The sequence below is a fragment of the Seriola lalandi genome, unplaced genomic scaffold, assembly GCF_002814215.2.
Source record: "Seriola lalandi dorsalis isolate HSWRI2012SDOR001 ecotype SW California unplaced genomic scaffold, Sedor1 jcf7180002054544, whole genome shotgun sequence".
Lineage (NCBI taxonomy): Eukaryota > Metazoa > Chordata > Actinopteri > Carangiformes > Carangidae > Seriola > Seriola lalandi.
The window spans coordinates 6,435,826-6,457,245 of record NW_019525097.1 but is presented as its reverse complement, the minus strand read 5'-3'; the positions used below and the strand labels follow the sequence as shown (position 1 = coordinate 6,457,245).

At 44.2% G+C, this 21,420-nt stretch overlaps 1 protein-coding gene across 2 annotated transcripts in view; it reads right to left on the bottom strand.

The window, feature by feature from the left end:
* Positions 1–21,100, bottom strand: part of LOC111661500 (pleckstrin homology domain-containing family G member 1) — a 40,022-nt gene extending 18,922 nt beyond the window's left edge. Inside the window, exons 1-2 of one of the 2 annotated variants that reach the window (XM_087176307.1) lie at positions 20,783–21,100; positions 2,096–2,661 (exon numbers count right to left, since the gene is read on the bottom strand). In XM_087176307.1, the coding sequence (XP_087032433.1) occupies positions 2,096–2,512 (417 nt within the window). In that variant the 5' untranslated portion in view covers positions 2,513–2,661; positions 20,783–21,100. Of the gene's footprint in view, positions 1–2,095; positions 2,662–12,548; positions 13,013–20,782 lie in introns of those variants that run through there. The other variant, XM_023415095.2, reaches the window with a different exon arrangement.
* Positions 21,101–21,420: the final 320 nt, after the last annotated feature.

Below are 21,420 nucleotides of genomic sequence, written 5' to 3'. Positions count from 1 at the left end.
GGACCAAATGAACTGTTCAATACTCTCAACACGTACAGTTCACACACGAGCTGACAGGGTATGAGCGTATGCAGACCACAACGCTGCTGCTGACAGATGAAACACAGGTGAGCCCAGGAGAGTCTGGGTAAATATTTGTGTTAAGGCTGCCACACCCCACTTCCACTGCAGGAAGCAGCACGGGCAAAAGGGATTAGTGAAACCAGGGCTGCAGGACAGTGCTGGTAATAGATGTTGACGCTGCGTTTGTGCTGTCCAGTACTTTTCTATTCTCTGTAGGTGAACTGTCATGTTAAAAGCTCTATTCATACAGATAGGATCAGTGCAATCCATCCTCCGTGCACCCATTGGAACTGTCATCAAAATGGGTGAAGAAAGGCTAAATGCATGCGCCTTCTCCAAAGTGCTGGTGAAGAATTAGCTGTCCTGTCGTCTAATTGAGGTCGCCCAGGGCTGGGTGGTCTGATTCACTAATGGCAGGATGGTGATCTGCAGAGGAGAGGGTTATTAAGTACATCTCCTAAGCTCTGTTCAGTGTTTTCCTAACCTACTTTGGACACTGTTATCTCAGAGCTAAATCCCTCTTCCTACCTTCCTCTTTCTCTCTCTCTCCCCCTTTTCCTCACCTCCTGAAGGAGGGAGGAAAGGAAGGAGGAGCAGGAGAGGGAGGGACATCGATCAGGGGTGACAGGCCAAAACCACAAAACCTAAACCTCACTCCCTCTACTTATCCTGCCTCTTGGGAATATGAGTTTCCTGCTTTTTCTTTTTGACAACAGCCATTCCACTTAACTGAACCTTTTTAACCCTAAATAATAGACACATACACATACCAAAACACACACACACACACAAACACGGTGGCTCATGAGCCAATAGCCTAGAGTAGGGAAGGAAACACTGTTTAAGGAGGGAGATATGGGAAATTGTGGGCAGAGGTCCAACACATGCAAACATGTTCATGCACACATGCAAAAACCACAACAATTTCCATACAAAAATTTCAAATTCAGCTGCAGGACTCAAATGCGAAACACACATCGCATGTGTGTTGCACATTCTAGCACAGACTATATAAATGTTAAGTTTGACAGAGAACCAAAAAGAGCTGAACGGAGCAACAAAGAAGAGGAAGAGAGAAAGGAGACCTTTGATTCAAACCACTACGCCCAATCTTTAACAAAGCCACTAAAGCACTGACTGGAGGCAATGTGTATCCTCGCAGTTCAAAGCCAACCTCACAAAAAGAGTGTATTTGTCTGAGTGTGTGTGCATACAGTATGTGTGTGTGCTTTAAAAAGTTTTGAATGTGCGCCTGTGCCTGCAGCACAAAAGGCACCGGTATCGTGTAACTCGGCCAAACCCCGCCTGCAAACGCAGGTGACCTTACTATATTGAAGGTACCTTGCAGGCAACGAGCTGGGTGCGTCACGTGTGTGAGCAAAACCATAAAGGCCAAAAGGGTGTGTGTTATCTTGTGAATTAAAGCCCCATGCTCCTCGTGAAAAGAGCAAGGTCATGAGGCCGCTGGACTGAAACGCATTTATGACGTCCCACCGCTGCTCGGAGCTGAACTGGGTCAAGCTGGGAAACTTCAGTCACTTTTTGCCTGAGAAAGATGGGACCCCCGAATGGTTTGATTGATGTTTAGAAATTTTAAACAGTGGTTCCAAACCTGGGGGTTACAAGAAGTCTTAGGGGTTTAGAGCAAAAGAAAAACACATTTCAGACTTTTCAACTCCATTTTTTGAGTTTGTCTCAGGTCTCTGAAAATCATTCAGATAAAATGAGAAAAACAAAGGAAAAAACCTTTTGTTTGGATCTATGCAACCAGTGAAGAGAGGCTGCTTTGTTGTAAGGAGCCAGAAAGTTTGGGAACCACTGATTAACAGTCTTGCGTGAAAGCTGAGAAGTCACATTTGGAGCTGATATAACCTGCACAACCACAAATTTGTTCAAGACCTTCCTGAAAATTTGATGTTCTGCCAGATGTGCTAATATACCTTTAATGTCCCTCCCACATGTAGGATCCTTCTGCTTCTAATTTCTTCTGCAGGTTGTGTTCAATCACCATTATGGGTTTTTTGTCCCTTACCTCTACAATGCTTCGCAGGTCTTGGACATATGTTCTCTCTGTGTCCAGTATCTCCTGCACCACTCGGTCAACATATGTCCTGGGTCCCTGACCCGTCCGCTCACTTCCCTCTGGACTCAGCTCAGGCTCTGAATGTTCTGTTGGAGTCTGTTCACTGCCCTGTCTCCCTTGCCCCCTCCCTGTGTCCATCCCTCTATCATTTCTGTCCTCTTCCTCCCCACATCCCAGCTGCCGGGCCGGGACCAGCTCCAACCGAATTGCCCCAGAGTCCCGGTCTGAGGTCACCGGGTTACAGTGAGGGGCAGGGACGAGGGTGGAGCGGCTGCCCAGTGAGCAGTGACTGTCCCGGGAGGAGGCGGACGACGAGGTGGAGCTGTAGCTGATCGGCCTTTCGGCGCTGTCTGGAGAGGAGTCCATGCTGAGGGCGGAGCAGTAGCGCGAGGAGGCGTGGCGGAAGGCAGGGTTGCGGAGGCAGCGGGCCGGGATGTCAACGGAGCTCAGGACAGAGCCGGAGTCCGGGACTTCAGGAAGAGGAGGCAATGCATCAGGCAGGTAGTTATAATCGTCTGGAGAGAAAACGAGAGAAAGACAGAGATTGTTGTTAACCAGACTTGGTCCGAATATGTCGGTAATGTTTGATTTCGATTACTGTTTCCTTCAGTTTGAAGTTCTAGTTCCTGTTGGATTTCTAAGGTTGTTTCAGACTGACAACAATACACAGTCCTGCAAAAAAGGAAGAGGGCACCATATTGGCCAATCAAACAGATGCAAACTAGGAGTGTCCTCTAGCTAGTACCTTTTTGCTAATTTATATTTTTACCTTGAAAACATACAGATGTACTATCCAGATGCACATGGGTATAAACTGCCACACCAATGTGTTGTCAAGCCAAACTACTATTGCTGGTCTAAACAAAGCAGCCTAAACAATGTCTCTGTCTATATATCGTTGTCATATTAATCATGATGCCTTGGTATAATTACTGCAATCAAATAAGACCACAGTCTAGACTATTGGCATTGTTGTCCTAGTGTTTCTATATTAAAAGCTAAGTATACAATACATGCTGTTGCTGTTTGTAACAATTATGTTGCTACATAATTTGGGCCTCTCATCTTTTCATCAACCGTTGCAATAAACGATCAAGAACGGTTTCCACTTCCCCTTTCACTCTCCTATTTCTATCTACCTTCACAGCATAACGCAATCTGCATGAACAAGACAAGTCAAAACAGTTCAGTTTTATTAATATAGTCCAAAATATCAAGCTCAGTCTCTGAGATCAATCCTCACAACAGGTGATGTCCTCTGCCCTTAAATTATTCAGATCAGTGAAACAAAAGCTTTAACTGGAAGTCAAACGGGCGAAACCACAGACAGACCAACAAAGGAGGGATCCCTCTTCTAGGATGGACAGATAAGCAATAGGTGCCATAACAACTATCAGTATACAAGATACAAAATTAAGTACATATGTGTGTCAAGTGTTGAAATGATTTATTGAGGCTAGAAAGTCGCACACGGAGCCGTTAAAATTCAAATTAAATTCACACATTTGAACAGGCACTGACTGTGTATTTCCTCTTTTTCAAACTAAGCATTAAAAAGAGTCACTGTATGTAACTTCTAACACTTACAATACCACTTTCATATTCTTACAGTCCATCTGTTCAGCAACGCAATTCCTGACATTCCTGCCGACCACAGTCTGACTGACCACCCGCCATATGAGGACCACTGGCTCGGACATATTTGTCCTCAGTTCCCCCCAAATGCTTCATATACATGGAGTCGGCAATAACCACCACACTGTGTGAGAGAAAGCACACGCACACACACACAAATATAAGAAACAGAAACTTCTAATTTCTAATTTATGTGTGAGTGGTTAATAATTTTTCCAGCAAAGCAGAGACAGAGTTTGAGCTTAATGACAAGAAATACAGTGTAATACTGAGAACACTCCACTATGAGGCAATGAATGAAAGCCCTATTTCCATGTGAGACACACAAGTTTGTGTGTTTGTGTTTGTGTGTGTGTGTGTGTGTGTGTGTTTGTGTGTGTGTGTGTATGTGTGTGTATGTGTGTGTGTGTGTGTGTGCAACTACAGGAGTCTATTTGGCGTCAAGCCGGTGCCAAACTGGCTCACAACCTTGTGTCTGTGGAGAGATCCGTTAAGATATGATTACCGGCTCCCAAGGCCCCACAGTCAGGCCAGCTGAAGTGAAACCACACATGCAGCGTATCAGACAGAAGCTTTCCAAGTTTCCCTCTGGTTTGCCAAGGTCTCGCTTCATACAAAGGCCAGCTTTGACGGGAAGAACAGGGAGCAAATAAACACAGCCAACAGGCAAGGGAAGGACAAGATGAGAGAGCCTCATTCCAGCTCTTTATAATCAAAGCTCTCTATACCAGTGACCCGGCAGCTCTAGTGTTGTGGCAACACTGAGCCCCAGTGCCCTATAGGACAGTGTCGCTCTCTCGCTGCCAGCAGCACTGGCTCACCCTAAACCCGTCTCGCTTCAAAGCACCAGAGATCACAGGCTCACGTTCAAAAACATGAAACGTGAAACTGAGAACAAGCTCAAAGAATCCTGGTACATACCCGCTCTCTCACCTTTCAAATAGGTACCTTGGAGGTCTTTTCTGCTATTGCGACACCTTTTTTGAGGGCACTTTAGCAGCAGGCGTGCTTGTTAAGACTGGTCTGCGATGAGAAGATCACAGGTTTGATGGTGACAACGGCTGCTTCACACCAAGCTGAACCTATATGTGCCTTTTGTGAGCGTGTATTTATAATAAATTCACATTACTGGGGGCTGAAAAAGCAACATTAGCAACATCCAGCAACATTAGAGTTGTGATTCTAGCCACTTGGTGAATCTTAAAGAAATAGGTGTTTCATTTTGGGAAATATGCTCATTCTCTTATTTACCAACATTTCAATGAGAAGATAGACACCAATCCCATGTTTAGTTGTCAAGTTTGGAGCTAATTAGCTTAGCATAAAGACTGGCAACAAGGCCAGGACATGGGGTCTCCATCAACTAGCAAGGGGAATATCTCTAAGGCTGGTAAATTCTCCACTTCCTTAGTTAGCTGGTCGCTAACTTTGTCTGTCTGCCCAAACAGCAGATACATAACTCAGTTTGTCAGCGCTTTTTATTTGAAGACATCTGCCTGTTGCATCTGGAAAGAAGCGTTAATGAGAGAGCGAGGCTAAAAAGAGCTTTGGTTTGTTAAGCTCCTCTTTGTATTTGTCACTACGTGTGATACCTTAAACATTACAAACAGTCATTTGATCCACTGTTAATATAAAAACTACTGATTAATGCAGCTTTAAGTCCAAAAATCACATACAACACTTTGATATATACAAACACTCAAGTCTGACTCTCATCACTGAACCATTACGAATGTGTTTCAGAGGAATATGAAAATGAACTAAATTCCGGGTTAAACTGTTCCTCAGATGGAATCTCAAGTGTTTTGAAATCCACTGCTGAACAACAATGATCTGATGCTCTGAATCACAGCTTTTTGCTACTTTTAATTTTTTCTGCTGGTGTGCCAAGAAAAGCAGGAAGGAATTGGAGCGTCCAAAAACTGAAGTGGCATGAAACTTTATTTTCCTCAGACAAGATTGGAACTGATTCACCATGTGTGCGTGCGTGTGTGTGTGTGTGTGTGTGTGTGTGTGTGTGTGTGTGTGTGTGTCTGTCCAAATACTTGCACTCCTCAGTCTGACCCACTTTTTAACAATTACAGATCAGAAAGAAGAAAGAATCTGGTGGGTGAAAACAACACACACACACACACACACACACACACACACACACACACACACACACACACACACACGCACACATAAACCAACAGCCTTGGCTTTTCGATAAGCAGCACGCTGCTTTCAAGTTACCATACACAATGCACAAAGGGTGATATTATATTACATACCATGATATTAATGGGTAACTGGCTATTTTCTTTTGCCCTTTGACTAATCTATGATAAATCCTTCCTTATCACAGTAGGTGATGTATGTAAATCTATAGTGTGTGCATGTTTCACACAAAATGCATTAGGTTTATCAGTCCCCAGAGATAACACTACCCGAGCTAATAACTTAATGGTCCTCACACCACCCATCGCAGCTAGATATGTGCAGGCAGACTGAGCGCACATGCAACCTGCGCACACACACAAACACACACAGAAGGAGAGGTAATACAGAGAAACTGTGTTTCCGTTTGCAGTGAAACCCAAACATCACAGAGAGAGATTGCTCCATCTCGTGTTTGCCCAGCCCCTCCTTCCCACCTTCCAACTTCATGTTTGGGGCGCACTGTGGCCGTTTCCTGGGTGAACTGGCTCTTGTATACACACTCACCAAGACACACAGACACGCACACGCACACACAGGCACACACACACAACCTGCACCCCTCTCCTTCTCAACACACACAAACACACACAACGAAAGAGAGCGAAGATGGCCGGGCTTTAGTTACCTCCTGTCCAGATTATGTTCAACCTGATCCTTGTAAATGATCTCTAATTACGCTCCTAAGCATGCTGGTTAGGACTGTTTCTCCTCTGTCTGTGTGTGTGTGTGTGTGTGTGTGTGTGTGTGTGTGTGTGTGTTTGTCTGTGTCTATGCATGCGAGGATTAGGATAGTGTGTGAGGGCTGTGTTTCCTGCCAGACTAGAGAGAGAGAGAGAGGGTGAATCAGCGAATGCCTGTAGAACCTGTCTTCAATCTCTGGCTTTCATTTAACTTGAAAATAAAAGCCACAAAGAGCCGCGGCTGCTTTACGATTCAGCCGAGTTTAATATGTTGAACATCAGGTCCGTCTGGGAGGCAAAGAGAGAACCAGGAGGAACCAGAATGAGTACTGAGCAGACAATAAACACAGAGGGTACAAAACATTTGGCTTAATACTGAGTGAGTCGCATGTGGTGTTTTACTCTTTAGCGTGCAGCGACAACATGTAAGCAGAAACTTTTCTGCTTCATTTTATGAAAAAATTCCAGTAAATGTACGTTTATTTGGACTATTAAAAGATATTTGATTAAAATAAATACATATTAAAGAATCTGGGAAGAAAGATGCCATTTAAAGTACAAACGCTTAAAAAGTCAAATACCTTGAGGAACTCTGGTACATATTCAGCAGCTCATCTGGATTGTATCTACATTCTTGTCTCCCACTTTCAATTAGGGGACGCATTTTTAGAGATGAAGTCAATCTGGATGCTCCACTAGCATCAGGAAACAAAACTACTTTGCACAGGAACATGTCATGATAGTGTAAATGTTCAATGTTTTCATCTGCCGTGATGACTTCCCTCAATGGATCCAGTCAGACGGACATGCTGGTAAAGCTTCACTACCAGTCCGGCCAGGTTTAATGACTCATGCTGCACTTAACTTCTCCAGTTCAGTCGAACACTTTATGGTCTTTGTCCTGGAGTGGTCAGCAAACAGCTGTGAGCACCCTCGTCTCTTTACGGCCCCCGATGGTCCTCACAAGTAGCTCAGACAGCACTCAGACGGTGAGTGCTTTGTAATGGGCACCTGAACATCCTACAGTATGTAGACATTTAGACCATAAACCAGCTCAAAAATATTTCAAAGTATTATGTCATTTGCAGATGGCTGGATATCCAGCAGCTGCAAAAAGTCCTTGAGTTTATTTTAAGCTACATGTCATCCCTAATCATTGGGTTTAAAACACGAGTAATAAAATGACAATGTGTAGTATGCTGCGTCCAGCAACAGAGCCTACACGAGACTTCCAGGGAGTCTCCCTCGGTAATAAAACACAATCCCAGGAATATCAAAGAGAAAAGACTGTAACTTTGGAAAATACCCTCTTGGTTTGGCTGAATCTAAAGGCTCACATTAGATTTGGCTGAACTTTGGAAGGCATTTCTGCACAGAGCAAGGACTGTGTTGTGCAAGAGAAGGAAACAGTTCAGAGCCAATATAGAGTCCTAAAAATCATTACAGTGACCAATAAAGGGACAGATATGCTGTGGCTTAGGCTACAGCGGACGTGCACTTGCTTCAGTTCATGCTACATTAGGGATCTGCTTTCACAGTCCCTACAGACTATTGTGGACAAGGGTAAATGTATATCATCCACGCAGACCTTTCAAGCCACGCTAATGCGGAAAGTATAAATTGGCTTTAACTCTTTAAACCTATGGTAGTGAGCATCACATGTAAAGTCTTTAAGCCTTTAATGAAATCACCAAGAGCTAAATGTGATTCTAAAAGCAAAAACTACTGCACCAAATCTCTGGCCAAAATCATTTATTTCAAAAGGAACTGCTTAGCAAATTTGCATACTGCCTTTATGTGGTGTTCAATCATCTTTGACATGTGAATTTTCCCCTTCATATGCATTTTGCCACGAACAAAACTAACACCACTCCCTCAAACCACTTATTTTATGGTAATGAACAGAAGAAGTTCCCTCTGTTTCCACTTTCATTCTTCCTTGCCTCCACTCTCTCCCTGGCTCTGTTTTCACCGATGTTCAATTCCCATGACGTTCCTGCCACTCTCTTGATTCCTGCCATTCTCTTCTCCCCGCTTCCTGTTATATACATGCACACTCAGAATGTGTTTGGCAGGTCATAAAGTAAACTACGCCAACTACGCTGTGTCCGTATGAGCTCCACAGGACATTCCTATATGGGCTCAGACCATGCCCCTCCAAGCATATACTTTACTATGTAAAAATACACACAGACCGGCCTGTGTATATGGCAACAGACCACCAAGGCTCATATTTGCTTTTGGAGCACATGTGTTCATAACTCTCCCTACGCACAGTCAAATTACTGAGTCTTGTCTGAAAGCAAGGTTGTGATTATACAGTTAAATAAAAAGGATATCACAACTGTTGTTCAGTATCATTACTTTTTGATCGTATATATAATAATTAGGATAGTTTCAAATCTTTTTAATTGCCTTAATTGTTACTCTGGGCATATTTCAGCCATTTTTTTTCATATAAAAGAAAGTTAAATAAAGATTGAAGATGCGGTGAGAACTGAGAACAAATTTAAGGAAGTAAAGCCAGAGAAAGAGCAGACCATTGGGGGTTAATGCAGCACACTTTGTGACAAATTTTTGTTTTCAAAAGCAAAATTTGGTAGAAAAGAGTTGCATATCTGATCTCCTGGAGGCTGGAAACCATGGTACATCTGTGACCGACGTACTGATAGACAGCCACACCTGCCGATAATATTCATCTTCACCTTTAGGCCACGGAGCAGCTACTCTGAGACGCAAACTGATAACATCTTTAGCTCAACTATTTAGAATAGTTAGAGTAAAACAGCCGTTATACCTATTTAGAAATCACCAAAATTAGGGGTAAAAGACTGAGGCAGAGAGGAGTGAGTTAACCACACAGAACTTGACCACACACTCTGCTCAGCTCATGGATCCTTTAATCAACCTTGTTTGTCCGTGTGTGTTCTTGTTTACGCCGCAACAGACCGACCAGATGGCAACCGAGTTCAATGCCTTTCAGCTTATTGCTGACTTTGCAGAGCACCGAAAATGTAGCCATGGACTGTGTTAAAAAGATCGACGTTTTTGATCGATTCTGCATTCAAGTTACAGCTCAGTTGTTTTTGTCTTCACTTTGGCAGCATCTTGGTTACACTTTAAAAGACAATGCAATGGCAAAACATGGCGAGAAGAGGACATGTGCAACTGCAAGAGAGTGAGAAATGAGGAGGAGAGGACCCAAAGGAATGAAAGTAGGAAGAAAAGATGAGAGGAAAGGCCAAAGGTCAAACACCACCCACTCCCTTGCTTTTTCTCTTTTCCATTTCCCACTCGTCTCATTTTGAATCCTGCCTTTTGTATTACTTTAACCCTTAAAAGTCCTCTCCATCCTAAACCAATCGACCATATTCACTCAGCGCCTAAACCTTTTAAATCTTTTAAAGAGTCAGAGACAATTTTCATAGAGTTTTTCTTCCCCGGGGGCTGCATCTAAAAGTCTTTGCTCTCTGTTTAGTTACGGCCTCACATCTTCCGCCGTGTCCACTTAAGGTCACTCTCCGTTTCTGATAGAGACGCACGCTTGATCTCAACTGACGCTAAGGACCTTAAAGTGTCACTCAGGATTTCACACCGCAGCCGAACAGCTGCTGAGGAGCAGAGGCAGAAAAAGAGACGGAGACAGAGAGGATGGGATTGAAAACAGAGGGCGGGGCTGCCACAGAGCAGCAATTTATATTAGACCAACAAAGACCTGCGCTGGCCGGGACATACATTATAATGCAGATGTTTCAGAGGACGGAGAAAGAAAGACAAGAGGATTTAATAGAAAAAAAATAAGCATTCCGCAACTATTAAAATGTGTGCTGCACATGCTCCAACAATCACAAGACAGTATTTCAAACATCTCAACACACATCACGACTAGAAAAGACAGAAGTTTAAACATGACGTGTGACTTAACACACTCCTGTGGCTTTCACAGCCTCGCAAAACATGGTCTAAGTAACCACACACACAGCTGGGACGCTAATTAGCAACAAATGATGAAACATTCCCCGTGCACACGCACATTCACACGTTGTATGTCGAGATTTACACTCTCTTATGTCCGGGTTGTGTTTATGTGACGTGAGGAAAAGCACAAAGTCTCTAGTGGTGATTCACTTGTTTGTTATTGACACTGTGGACATCTGTGAGGAATGTGCGGCGTGGATGCCTGTGTGGGGAAAAAAAAGGGGAAAAAATGTCCACCCTCAAATTTACACCCCCTATTTTCGGACGCATACACTCTTGCACCCACCCTTTGGGACACCCATGCGACCCTTACTGCACACACACCCTTGCCCTCCCTCTGAGTGTGACACACTAGCCTCTTCCTCTGACGTGATTGGATCTCAGCCCAGGGAAAAAGATCAACACCAACCTCTATGCATGCATCCACCTCAGTTGATCGTCAAGCAGCTCCTATACACCACACACACACACACACACACACACACACACACACACACACACACACACACACACACACACACACACTATTGATTTGTTTAGATTACTCTAAATTGACCTGCCCCCACCCTCCAACCAATGCAGCCTCTGTGTGTGTGTGTGTGTGTGTGTGTGTGTGTGTGTATGTGTGTGTGTGTGTATGTGTGTGTGTGTGTGGGGGGGGTTTCAGTTTCTCGCACGTGAGTGCTCAGGATGGATTGGGGGGGGGCAGATGTCCCAGAGGACTGGCCAGGCTAGCAGGGTGGGAGGAGGAGGACGGAGGGGTCCATTGTCTCCAGCACCTCTAAACCAAAGAGTTTGCTCTAAACAGTAATTATTCCCTCCTCCAGTTCTCTCCTCTGCTCTTCTCTATCCCCCATTTGTAGCCACCACCCCCTGCCCCCCTCCCAACTGTTGCCCTCCAGGCTCTAATTTGGGTCACAGGCTGCAGAATGGCATCTCAACACTCACACCCAGCACGAAGGAAACTGACACATGTGCTGGCTTTAAGAGATATGAAGAGTTAGAAAACAAAAGTAGAGCAGAGTTGAAAGCCCCCCCACCCCACCGCACCGCTTTACTTATTGATGAAAATATTAAAATTTGATCTCAAACAAAGAGAAGAGATGCTTTCAATCAAATTTAGCTAGTGACTTTCCATCTGCAATCCGCGGATGAACACACACAAGCACAGAAACACACCTTAAAGTTTTTACATTTTCTGCATCACACACATTACCACCACCCTAAATCATGTCCGTAATCGCTAAACAAAGTCAAATTTATAACCGGCAGTATCGTGAGAGAACAGCAGGAAGCCTGTGTACACCATCACCTCAGCATCATTAGGAATTTAACCAACGCTTCCGAGAAAGCAAACACACTCCATTCAACACCGGGGGGTGAGAAAACAACCAGAGGACGCTGTTCATACAGCAGCCCTACCGAGAGACGGACGCTGCGAGGACACCTCACACTGCGCTGTCAGCTGAAGAAAAAATATCACACACACACACCACACAAGAGCCAACAACACAAACAGCAGAACCATCAGAGACTAGTAGGTAGACCTCATATTTACCAGTTGATGTCTGATGTTTGACCAGTTGCCACTTGAAAAGAAACACTTTTTATACACTTTTTTTTCTTTTTCTAAATCTTTTACTGATCATTCAAACAAATGTCCAGCACTGGGTTCATTTCACCAAACAGGATTTTATGCCAAACCAATATGGTTTGAGCCTCTTTGATGATGAGGCGTGTAGACAGGGAACACCTTTGACAGCAAAATCCAATCCCACCACATCATGGCATCACTTCAACTCTGGGAAAATAACATGCTGGAAATCGTCACTATATACTGTATTTCTGGAAGAAAAAAAAAAAAAAAGAAAAAAGAAAAAGAAGAACTTAAACAAGCTCCTGCTTACCGGTAGGCATTGTGGCTTGGTTTCTCCTTTCACAGAAATTAGAGGGTGAGTTTTAAAAGCGCGGGTCTGGATGAAAACAGGAGTTCCCCAGCGTCTCACATATCCAGAGTATTCCAAAAAGTATTCCCAGTGAAACCTGAAAGTTCCCAAATTCTCTCAGTCATTGTGGATCCTTTCTCCTGGGAGCAGACGTGCAGTCCGCTCCTCCAAAACACAAACAGGACCATACACTGTCAAGCTGTGTTTTTCCCTCCCCTGAGCACACACACATACACACACAAACAAACATACAAACACGCTCCTCTGGCCGGTGTGTTCCTGCTTCTCTTTCTCTCCACTTCAGTTTGCTGAGGATCTCCTCCGGCTGCTTCTCTTTCTCAGCACTCCTCTCCCTCCCTTGCTCCTGCGGCAACACATCAACTGTGTGCATGTGTGTGCCTCAAAGTGTTCATGTGTGTCTGTGTGTGTGTGTGTGTGAGTGTGTGTGTGTGTGTGTGTGTGTGTCAGAGTGAATGGCCTCTGCTCTCTCCTGCTCCCTCCCTGCTGGGTATTCCCCTCCCCCTGACTCCTCCTCCCTCTCTCCCACAGCAAATTACAAGGAGCTGGGAGTTCCACATCAAGTGCCTCCTGTCCTCTTTCCTCAGTTTCTTTCCCTTCTTTTTTATCTTTTCCCCCTGTTTTATCTCTACCTCTTGTTCTTCCTCTCCTTTTCTCGTCCCAAAATCAAACTTTTAGCTTGGCTTGCAACGCTTAGAGGGCGGGCGACACCTTTTGTGTGTGTGTGTCTGCTGCACGCTCAGCAGGCAGCTGAACTGCTGCTGCTGTAGCGCACAGCTCCAGAGATCACACGCGTACACACACTTTCCAAGGAAGAGGGTGAGTGTGTGTCTGTGTGTGTCTGTGTGTGTGTGTGTGTGTGTGTGTGTGTGTTACGGCTGATCAATAGGCCGGGAGCCAGCTCAAACAAAAGCCACCTCGTCCACTGTGAGACACTGCACTGCTCATTGTGTCCCAGATCAGAGAAAGGCTGGACAAAATGAGCGCACAAAGCTGTCTGAAGTGGGAGAATTAGCCAGAACGGTGCAATTTTTCACCAGATTCGAGACGTACATGACTATCAGAGAAAATGCGCACAGATGAGCTGTACTCTATGACAGCGGTTTCCAACTTTTTGGGGTTTGTGATCCTTTAAAACAAAACCATGTCTACTTGTAGGGCTGGTTTTGTTTCACATTTTTCGATACTGGTGCCAAAAAAAAAAAAACCTCACTGATGATAAATGGACACACCAAAATGATACATGTTTTCAATCCTTTACTTTTGGGAAAACAAACATTTTTCCTACAAATTCACCTTTTTGATTTAACAAAACACACCAAAGTTTACTCTTCACAGATCGATTCAAAAGACACTTTTTAACTGGTTCTAATTAAAGATGTTTTGAGTTGCATTGTGATCATTGTAGGAGCATGTTTGATGTTTTTTTTGTCTGTTTTTTTTTTTTGAGTGCTGAGGGAGTTAAAGGGAGGATGTCTTGGTCTCTGCTGCTTTGACTGTTACCGTTCTTCTTTTTTAATACGCCCCTTGTAAGCTCCCCAACTTCACTGAAGATAAATACTATATAACACAGAAAGCCGAGCAACAACTTTGCCTAAATTAAAAGACAGCAGAAAATAGTTAATGATGCTGTGATACCCAGCCCTATCTACTACTAATTCCCCCGTCTCCACCCGTACATGTGCAAACCAAAGAGTGGCTTTTGTTTTCATTGTTTTAACGAAAGGCTCCAAGAGCTAAAATGATCCAATAATTCACAAGAAAAAAGGATTAGAAAAGGTTTGGCAAAATACACCAAACTCTGTGCAGGTCAGGAACCACTGCTACTGGGTGTACTGTATAAGAGTAGTTATAATTCATGACAGGACATGTGTCCCATAAGGAGGACACACGTGAGACAATAGGCCCTCAGTCTCTCGCACTAAAGCAAATCTGTCGACTATTTGTCGTCCCTCTTTAAAAGACAGGGACTGGTCCCATCAGCATGAGGTCCTGCTAAGACCACCCCCTGCTCCACACCAATACAATAACAAGGACTACCCTCACACACACACACACACAGACCAGATCCCAAGAAGCACGACCCCTCTCTCTAATGGTCTGAGGGTCCGCTGACCCACGAAGCCCCTAAACCTCCACTCCGAATCAAAACACTATCCATCTGCCCCTCCCTCTGCCACTTCAACCTCTCTCTCTCTCTCTCTCTCTCACACACACACACACACACACACACACACACACACACACACACACACACACACACACACACACACACAGGGTCCATAATGAGCACCTTTAGTTTGGCAAACACACAGAGGGAGCATCTAAACTCCTGGGTTCAGCCAAGCACGACCTGTTGATGACAGAAACCTACGGCAGCAGTCTGGCTTATCTGATGCCCCCTGCGTGCTCCGGCCCTGCTCCCAGCAGGACACCGACCGGGGGGAAACAATCCTGCACTGGATACGACAATCCCTATACGAGCCGCAATACATGTGGACACGGGGCTTTAAAAGAGGGATGAAAGCGGCGACAGTAAGACTCAGGCTATTGATAAAAATCAAAGATTAACTCAATGTTTTGGCTGAGGATTTGATCCAGCAGGAGAAAACTCACTTAAGCAGCCTCTCTGAAATGTATTTTCCTTGCAGAGAACAGGATTGTAACCGCTTGTGGTTAGTGCTCCTGCGATGATTATTTTCATTATTGATTCATCTGTCGATTATAACGTTTAGTCTGTTAAATATCAGTAAATCTTGACAAATGCCAGAGCCCAGGTGTCATCTTCAGACTGCTTTCTTTGTCTCAACCAAAAGATACTCAACAGAACAGAAAACAGCAGATCTTGAAGCTGGAACCAGCTAATTCTTTTTTTTTTTTTTTTTAACTGAAAAAGGGGAACTCCACTGACTTTACATGTCAGAGTCAATCACAAGGATTACTATTCACACAGTCTGTGAAAACACTTACATAATGTCCTGTGTCGCTCTGAAGGAATCAGCATCACAAATTAAATACTTTGGCTCGGAGCATTAAAGTAATATTGTGAAATTTAGTTAAACATGCTTATTTGCTCTCTTTCCAAGAGTTAGATCAGACGATCGATAGCGCTCTGATGTTTGCTTAATATGCAGCTGGAGCCAAGAGGCGGTTAGCTAAGCTTAGCATAAAGACAGTGAAAAGCAGTGGGAAAACAGCTCGCTTGGGTCTGTAAATAAACACCTACTGCCAGCAACTCTAATGAACAAATGAACATCGTCATCATCAAATGTAACTGTTTTTTTGTCAAAAATGTCCAAACTCACGACAAAACTCCCTCTTAAAACCACAAATAGTTTTCACATTTCTGTTCTTTTACAGACAAACGAGACATAATGTTTTCATTTATGAGCTTTCGAGATGCTGGTAGGTGCGTTTTTTAACTCAGGACAAGGCCAGGCTAGCCGTTTCCCTCTGCTTCTTGTGTTTATGCTAAGCTACACTAATCACTTCAGTTTCATACTAAATGCACAGACATGGGAGCATTTTTTATTTACCTTTTTTTTCTTTTTTTTTAAACCAGAAAGCCTGTGTTAACAGCTGGAGAGGGAGTGTTTGAAAGACATGGGCATTTACAGGAACTGGAAGATGTTATAGGAAATGTAGGGTCCTTTGGAGCCTTTTTTCAGTCTGTGATGGCAAAGTTCCCGAACAAAGTTCCCAAAAAACAAAGTACTCTTTTAACTAATGATCAAAAGTATTGAGGACTTTTTTTCGGACAAATGTCTATAATAAATCCTTTCACTGCTTGCAGTCGAGTCAACAATGTCATTTCAGTACTTTTTCCATTCGCAGTGCAGCCAGTGCTCCACACCTAACTCCTTCTCGACACCACCGCCCTCGCTCGGCTCTGCTCCAATGTCATTTCCCCTCCGCATGTCATCCCTCAACGCTCAAAGAGATTTCCCAACAGACCTCCCTCCTCTTCAAGGCCAACAACAAGCGATAACAAGGCAGTACGAGTTTAAGACCCTACACGGGGACAAACACTCTCTCAAACTCCCTTCATGCACCCAGAGTAAGAATTGATGGTTTGAGAGTTTTGCAAGGTTGCCAAGATGACCGGGGCCCATAGCCCTATGGTGGTCACTATGACGACAGCGAGGCATTCATCTCTAAGGCTGAGTGGCATGTGGAAAGACAGTGAGAGAGAGAAAGAGAAAGAGAGAGAGCGAGAGAAGGATGGAGAGAGGGAAGAAAATGCTTATTGTCAATAAACCACTCCATTCCTCATAACACTTGGGTAGTGCAAACACTGAAGCAGGGCAAAGGGTTCATACACACTCTATTCAACTTTTACTGGTGCACGCGTGTGTGCGCACACACACACACACACACACACACACACACACACACACACACACACACACACACACACACACACACTTGTTTTCCAACAGCATTGTAAACTCCGACTTAAAAGACCACAGCCTCTTGAAAATGTTTTAGTGTGCGAGTGTGTGTGTAATCAGAAATAAAAACTGTCCTCAAGCACTTAAGCATGTCCTGTAGGGAGGAGGGCCGCAGGCAGAGAGAGGTGGAGAACTAATTTGATGGTTGTTATTGCAGTGGGCCATGTGTGTGTGTGTGTGTGTGTGTCTGTGTGTGTGTGTGAAATCGGGCTCAATCTCCGGCTCAGACAGCCTGACAGCTTCTTCATTTTCTCAGCTGTCCACAGTTTAAAGTGAAGACTGTGTGTCTCTGTGGTAACGTCTACAGCGCATGGAGGACTAAACTGAGAGAAGACGGACAGAAACGGATTCAGAGACTGAAAGGGACTGTGACTAATGACGAGAGTTTGTGGGTGGAGGGGTCATTCATATACAGTTTCCCCCTCCCTCTGTGACCCTGTCTTTCTTTGTCATTGGCAAGATGGATCATCTGCAGACACACACTCTCTTTCTTTTTCCTCAAGTGTCATCAACTCTTAAAGCTTTTCTTCTTGCCGCCCAAGCTCTTTATTACCCTCTTAAGACACAGTTTTGTCCCTTTTCCCCCTTTTTTAAAAGTTGGAAAAATTGTCCCTCACTGTCGAACAGTATCATGTTATTCCAGCTCTTCACTGAAGCTCTGACATATTGTGAGTAAAACATTCAACTTCTTTTCATACAACGGCAACTTCCTAAATGTCTCAGGGAGGGGGGAAATTTCCCTCAGGTATTCCCCATTGTTATTCCCTTAGATGACAACAATGTCTGGTGTTGGGTCTTTAACAAGCACAACACCAGATGTATTCGAGGCTACGTCCACACCAGTATTTGAAAAGTTTTTCAAATGAAAACGATCTCCGTGCAGACGAGCGTTTTAGCTCCGTATACGAATTTATCTCCATCCATAATAACAAAACTGAAATGCATATCACAGTTGCAGAATAGTGATGAATCAGAGAAGGTTGTGACTAATAAGACCCAATCGGAAATCAAACGTGGATGTCCAGCCACACAATAAATGCAGCCCTGGAGTTTTCAAACTAAAACGGGGCCACAAGCATTTTCAAAAGTCTCAATTTCAGCGGCGTGAAAACTCCAGAGTAGTGTGGACGCCAAGCGTAAATGTACCAGTTTTAAAATGAAAAGGTGTGAATGCAGCCTGAATTTCTGAACACAGTTGTGCAAAACGGAGATATGGGTAGTTATTACAGTATGAAACGCACGGATGTCAATAATAAATCAATGATGGCTTAATTCCATTAAGCTGCTTCAGTTTCAGGGTCCTGGCTTTGTGCATGGCGGTTCACTGTCACACTGTCATGGCTCATTATGGCTTTACAGTGTGTGCTTGTAATAACTGACCCATCAGCAGGTCATTGAGGCACATTTACTTCATACTTCGCTTCAGGCTGCTGTAAGAAACTGGTCTCGTCGTCCAGTAAGTGATGCAGTGCAGCACTCTTGTTACGGCACCTTTCCTTGTCTTGTTGGATCATCAAAGTCTATAAATCATGAGCAAACCTCTGGCCAACAACAACCAACAAGAAACCTCCAACATTCCTTTGTGTTGAGGCCAATTTCACCAGTATTACCGTCCACAATCCTGATTAACTCTGTAATATCCTGTATTGATTTTCCCTTTTTTCCCTCTTTATGAGGTTTCCAGATTCCCGGATAGTATTCCCCCAGGCTGCAGTAGTCCACCGACAGTGCCAGGACAAGTCCAGGAATTTCTGACTCTTGCCGGCCAGAAATCTGACTGAAGCACCAGTTACATCTTATATAAGAGCAGGAATCCCTGAAAATTGGCTGAAGGAGCCAGAGGGCGCATCTGTGAAAAACAAGGAGCGTCTTCACCATTCCAGCAGACTAAACAACAACAGCGATACAGAAATAACTACAGCTGCTACATCAACAACAACAAGGTCAGCAGCGACAGCCGCAGCTAATGATAGAGCAGGGTGGCACCACGGCCATGAAAAGTATTTACGATAGGAGATAATGTCAGTATTCAGCTATGCAGCGATCATCAGGAGGAGGAAATGGGGAGACGGGGCAAAGAAGCAGAAAAAAAAAAACAGGTGGTTTAAAGGAACGATCACTTTCATTTCCATTTCCATCTGAATGTCAGCCGAATGTGCAGTTTCTTCACACATCAACGCCGTGAAGCAATGCGTTCTTTTTTGAGATTAAATGGTACAAAATTGGCGCATTTAATGTTTGCGTACTGTAGCTCTGAGTTGAGTGAGACTAAAAAGAGAGCAGCGTCCAGGGCTGCAGTGTGTGTGTGTGTGTGTGTGTGTGTGTGTGTGTGTGTGTGTGTGTGTGTGTGTGTGTGCAGAGTAACTGTGTTGAGTGAGTACGTGAGCATGTGTGGCGGATATGCAGAGGAAGCTGTGTTTGGCCTCAGATTAAAATGCAGGACGAGGGTCCCGCTCCAGGAAAGGAGACCAGCAGAGTGGAGACAGAGGGACTTTTCTCCCATTAGGGAAACACGTGACACATACGAAAAAATAATACCAATACAGTACTCACACCATATCTATAATTCTATGAAAACACATATTTCTTAAATACATGGCAAATGGTGATTAATATGCACATCTTTACTGTGGCATTTTAAAATCTATTCATTTAAAAGTGGAGTATAGTTAAAATACAGTATATCTGCACATGTATGTGTGCAACATGTATGTAAATGTATCTAGTAACCAAACCAATCGATTAAAATTAATCTCTATGTTAAGACTGAACATCATCTACACTTATTCTACAACTTAATGGTAACTTTTCCATGTTCATGACATAAACAAAACGGGTTCTGTGGTTACTTTATCGGGTCGTCTCATTGAGATCAAGATCTTAGAAGACTTAAAATCCCACAGCCAGCATACAAGTCAAGCGAAACAAAGATTTATGCCAGAAATCTTAATGATTGAAGTATCACACGAGTCCATCCCATTTAGTCTGTAAATCCGTGTCCCTTCAGAAGCTGGGTGTTCCAGTTAGGGCTCCCAGAATGAGGACACACCACAAAGGAGAACACACGTGTACATGCACCAACACCAAACCCTTAGGTAAGAATGACAGGTTACTGTATTGAATCTAGACCATAAAACTTTACTTAACTGTTTCAGGTGAAAAGTGACAAATGTGATTTCTATTGTATCCAGTGTTGTTTATCTGTTAAAGCTATAGGCGATGTTAAAACTGATAAATCAGGTCAACGGTGTCCTCAAAGGTTGAATATATAGGCCTTCAAAAGATGTCACATACCAAACACAACAGCATTATTATTGTCATGTCCACCTATCACCACACAGAGACACAGCATTACCTAAAGAAATGTAGTGGTCACCGACTCCCAAGCTTGAACAGAAGCTGGTAGTCTGATGGCAGCAGTCTGCTCACAGTGTCTAATTAGACACAAGTGGGCAAAGGTGCCATTAGAGTCGGGCTAAATTGAAACTTAGGGCTGAGTAATTGGAGGTCAGACCTGGTTTGGTGGAATCAACCTCCGCAGTTATGATTAAATAAAGAGCCGGGCTTTTGAGAAGGAGAAAAAAAAAACTGTACTCTGGTGTCTGAGCATTGCCGTGGAAGCAGAGTAATTTATAGTGAATTAAACTAGTTCGCACATCAACAAACTGAGGCCACGCACACGACTTTACAGTGCCACAACAAAGACAATGACAACCTGTCACTCACCTCAGAGAGACCATTCCCACGATTACCCTTTCCTCAGCTGCTCGTATCCCAGTATCCTTTCACAGGTTAGATCCATGTCCGGGCATTCGAAAAGTTTCACGCAGTCTTAGAAACGCTGACTGATTAAGAGCGGTAGGTAGGGCTTGTGTCAAGGCGGCCCGGTCCGTGGTCCACACCTCTACAGTATGAGGTCATTTCAGAGAGAAAGAGTGACACTGAGCAAAAACAGAGGGAGAGAGAGAGAGAGATAGAGAGAGAGAGAGGGGGGAACAGATGGAAGCGAAACGCAACGGAACTGACTGCCCACTGGGAGGGGAGGGGGAGAGAGACGGGGAGAGAGGAGCTCGCACATCCAAGCAGCCCACTTCCTGACCAGTTACTGCTGCAAGACTGGTCTCTCTCCCTCTTTCCAACTGGGCCCTTGCTCTCTCCTCTCTCACTCTGCGGTGTGGGGATCGCTGCAAGTACTGGAGAGCGGCCAGCACTGCAGGCGACACAAGTCACAGAAATCACACTGGTAAAAAAGCGGAGAGGAGCTGTTGCTGAGACCGTGACAACACAGCGAGTGAGGAGAAGGGGAGTTAATGTGAGATCATATGAGGTTGGAGATTAGCAGTGGACAGGTGTGGGTGGTTGAG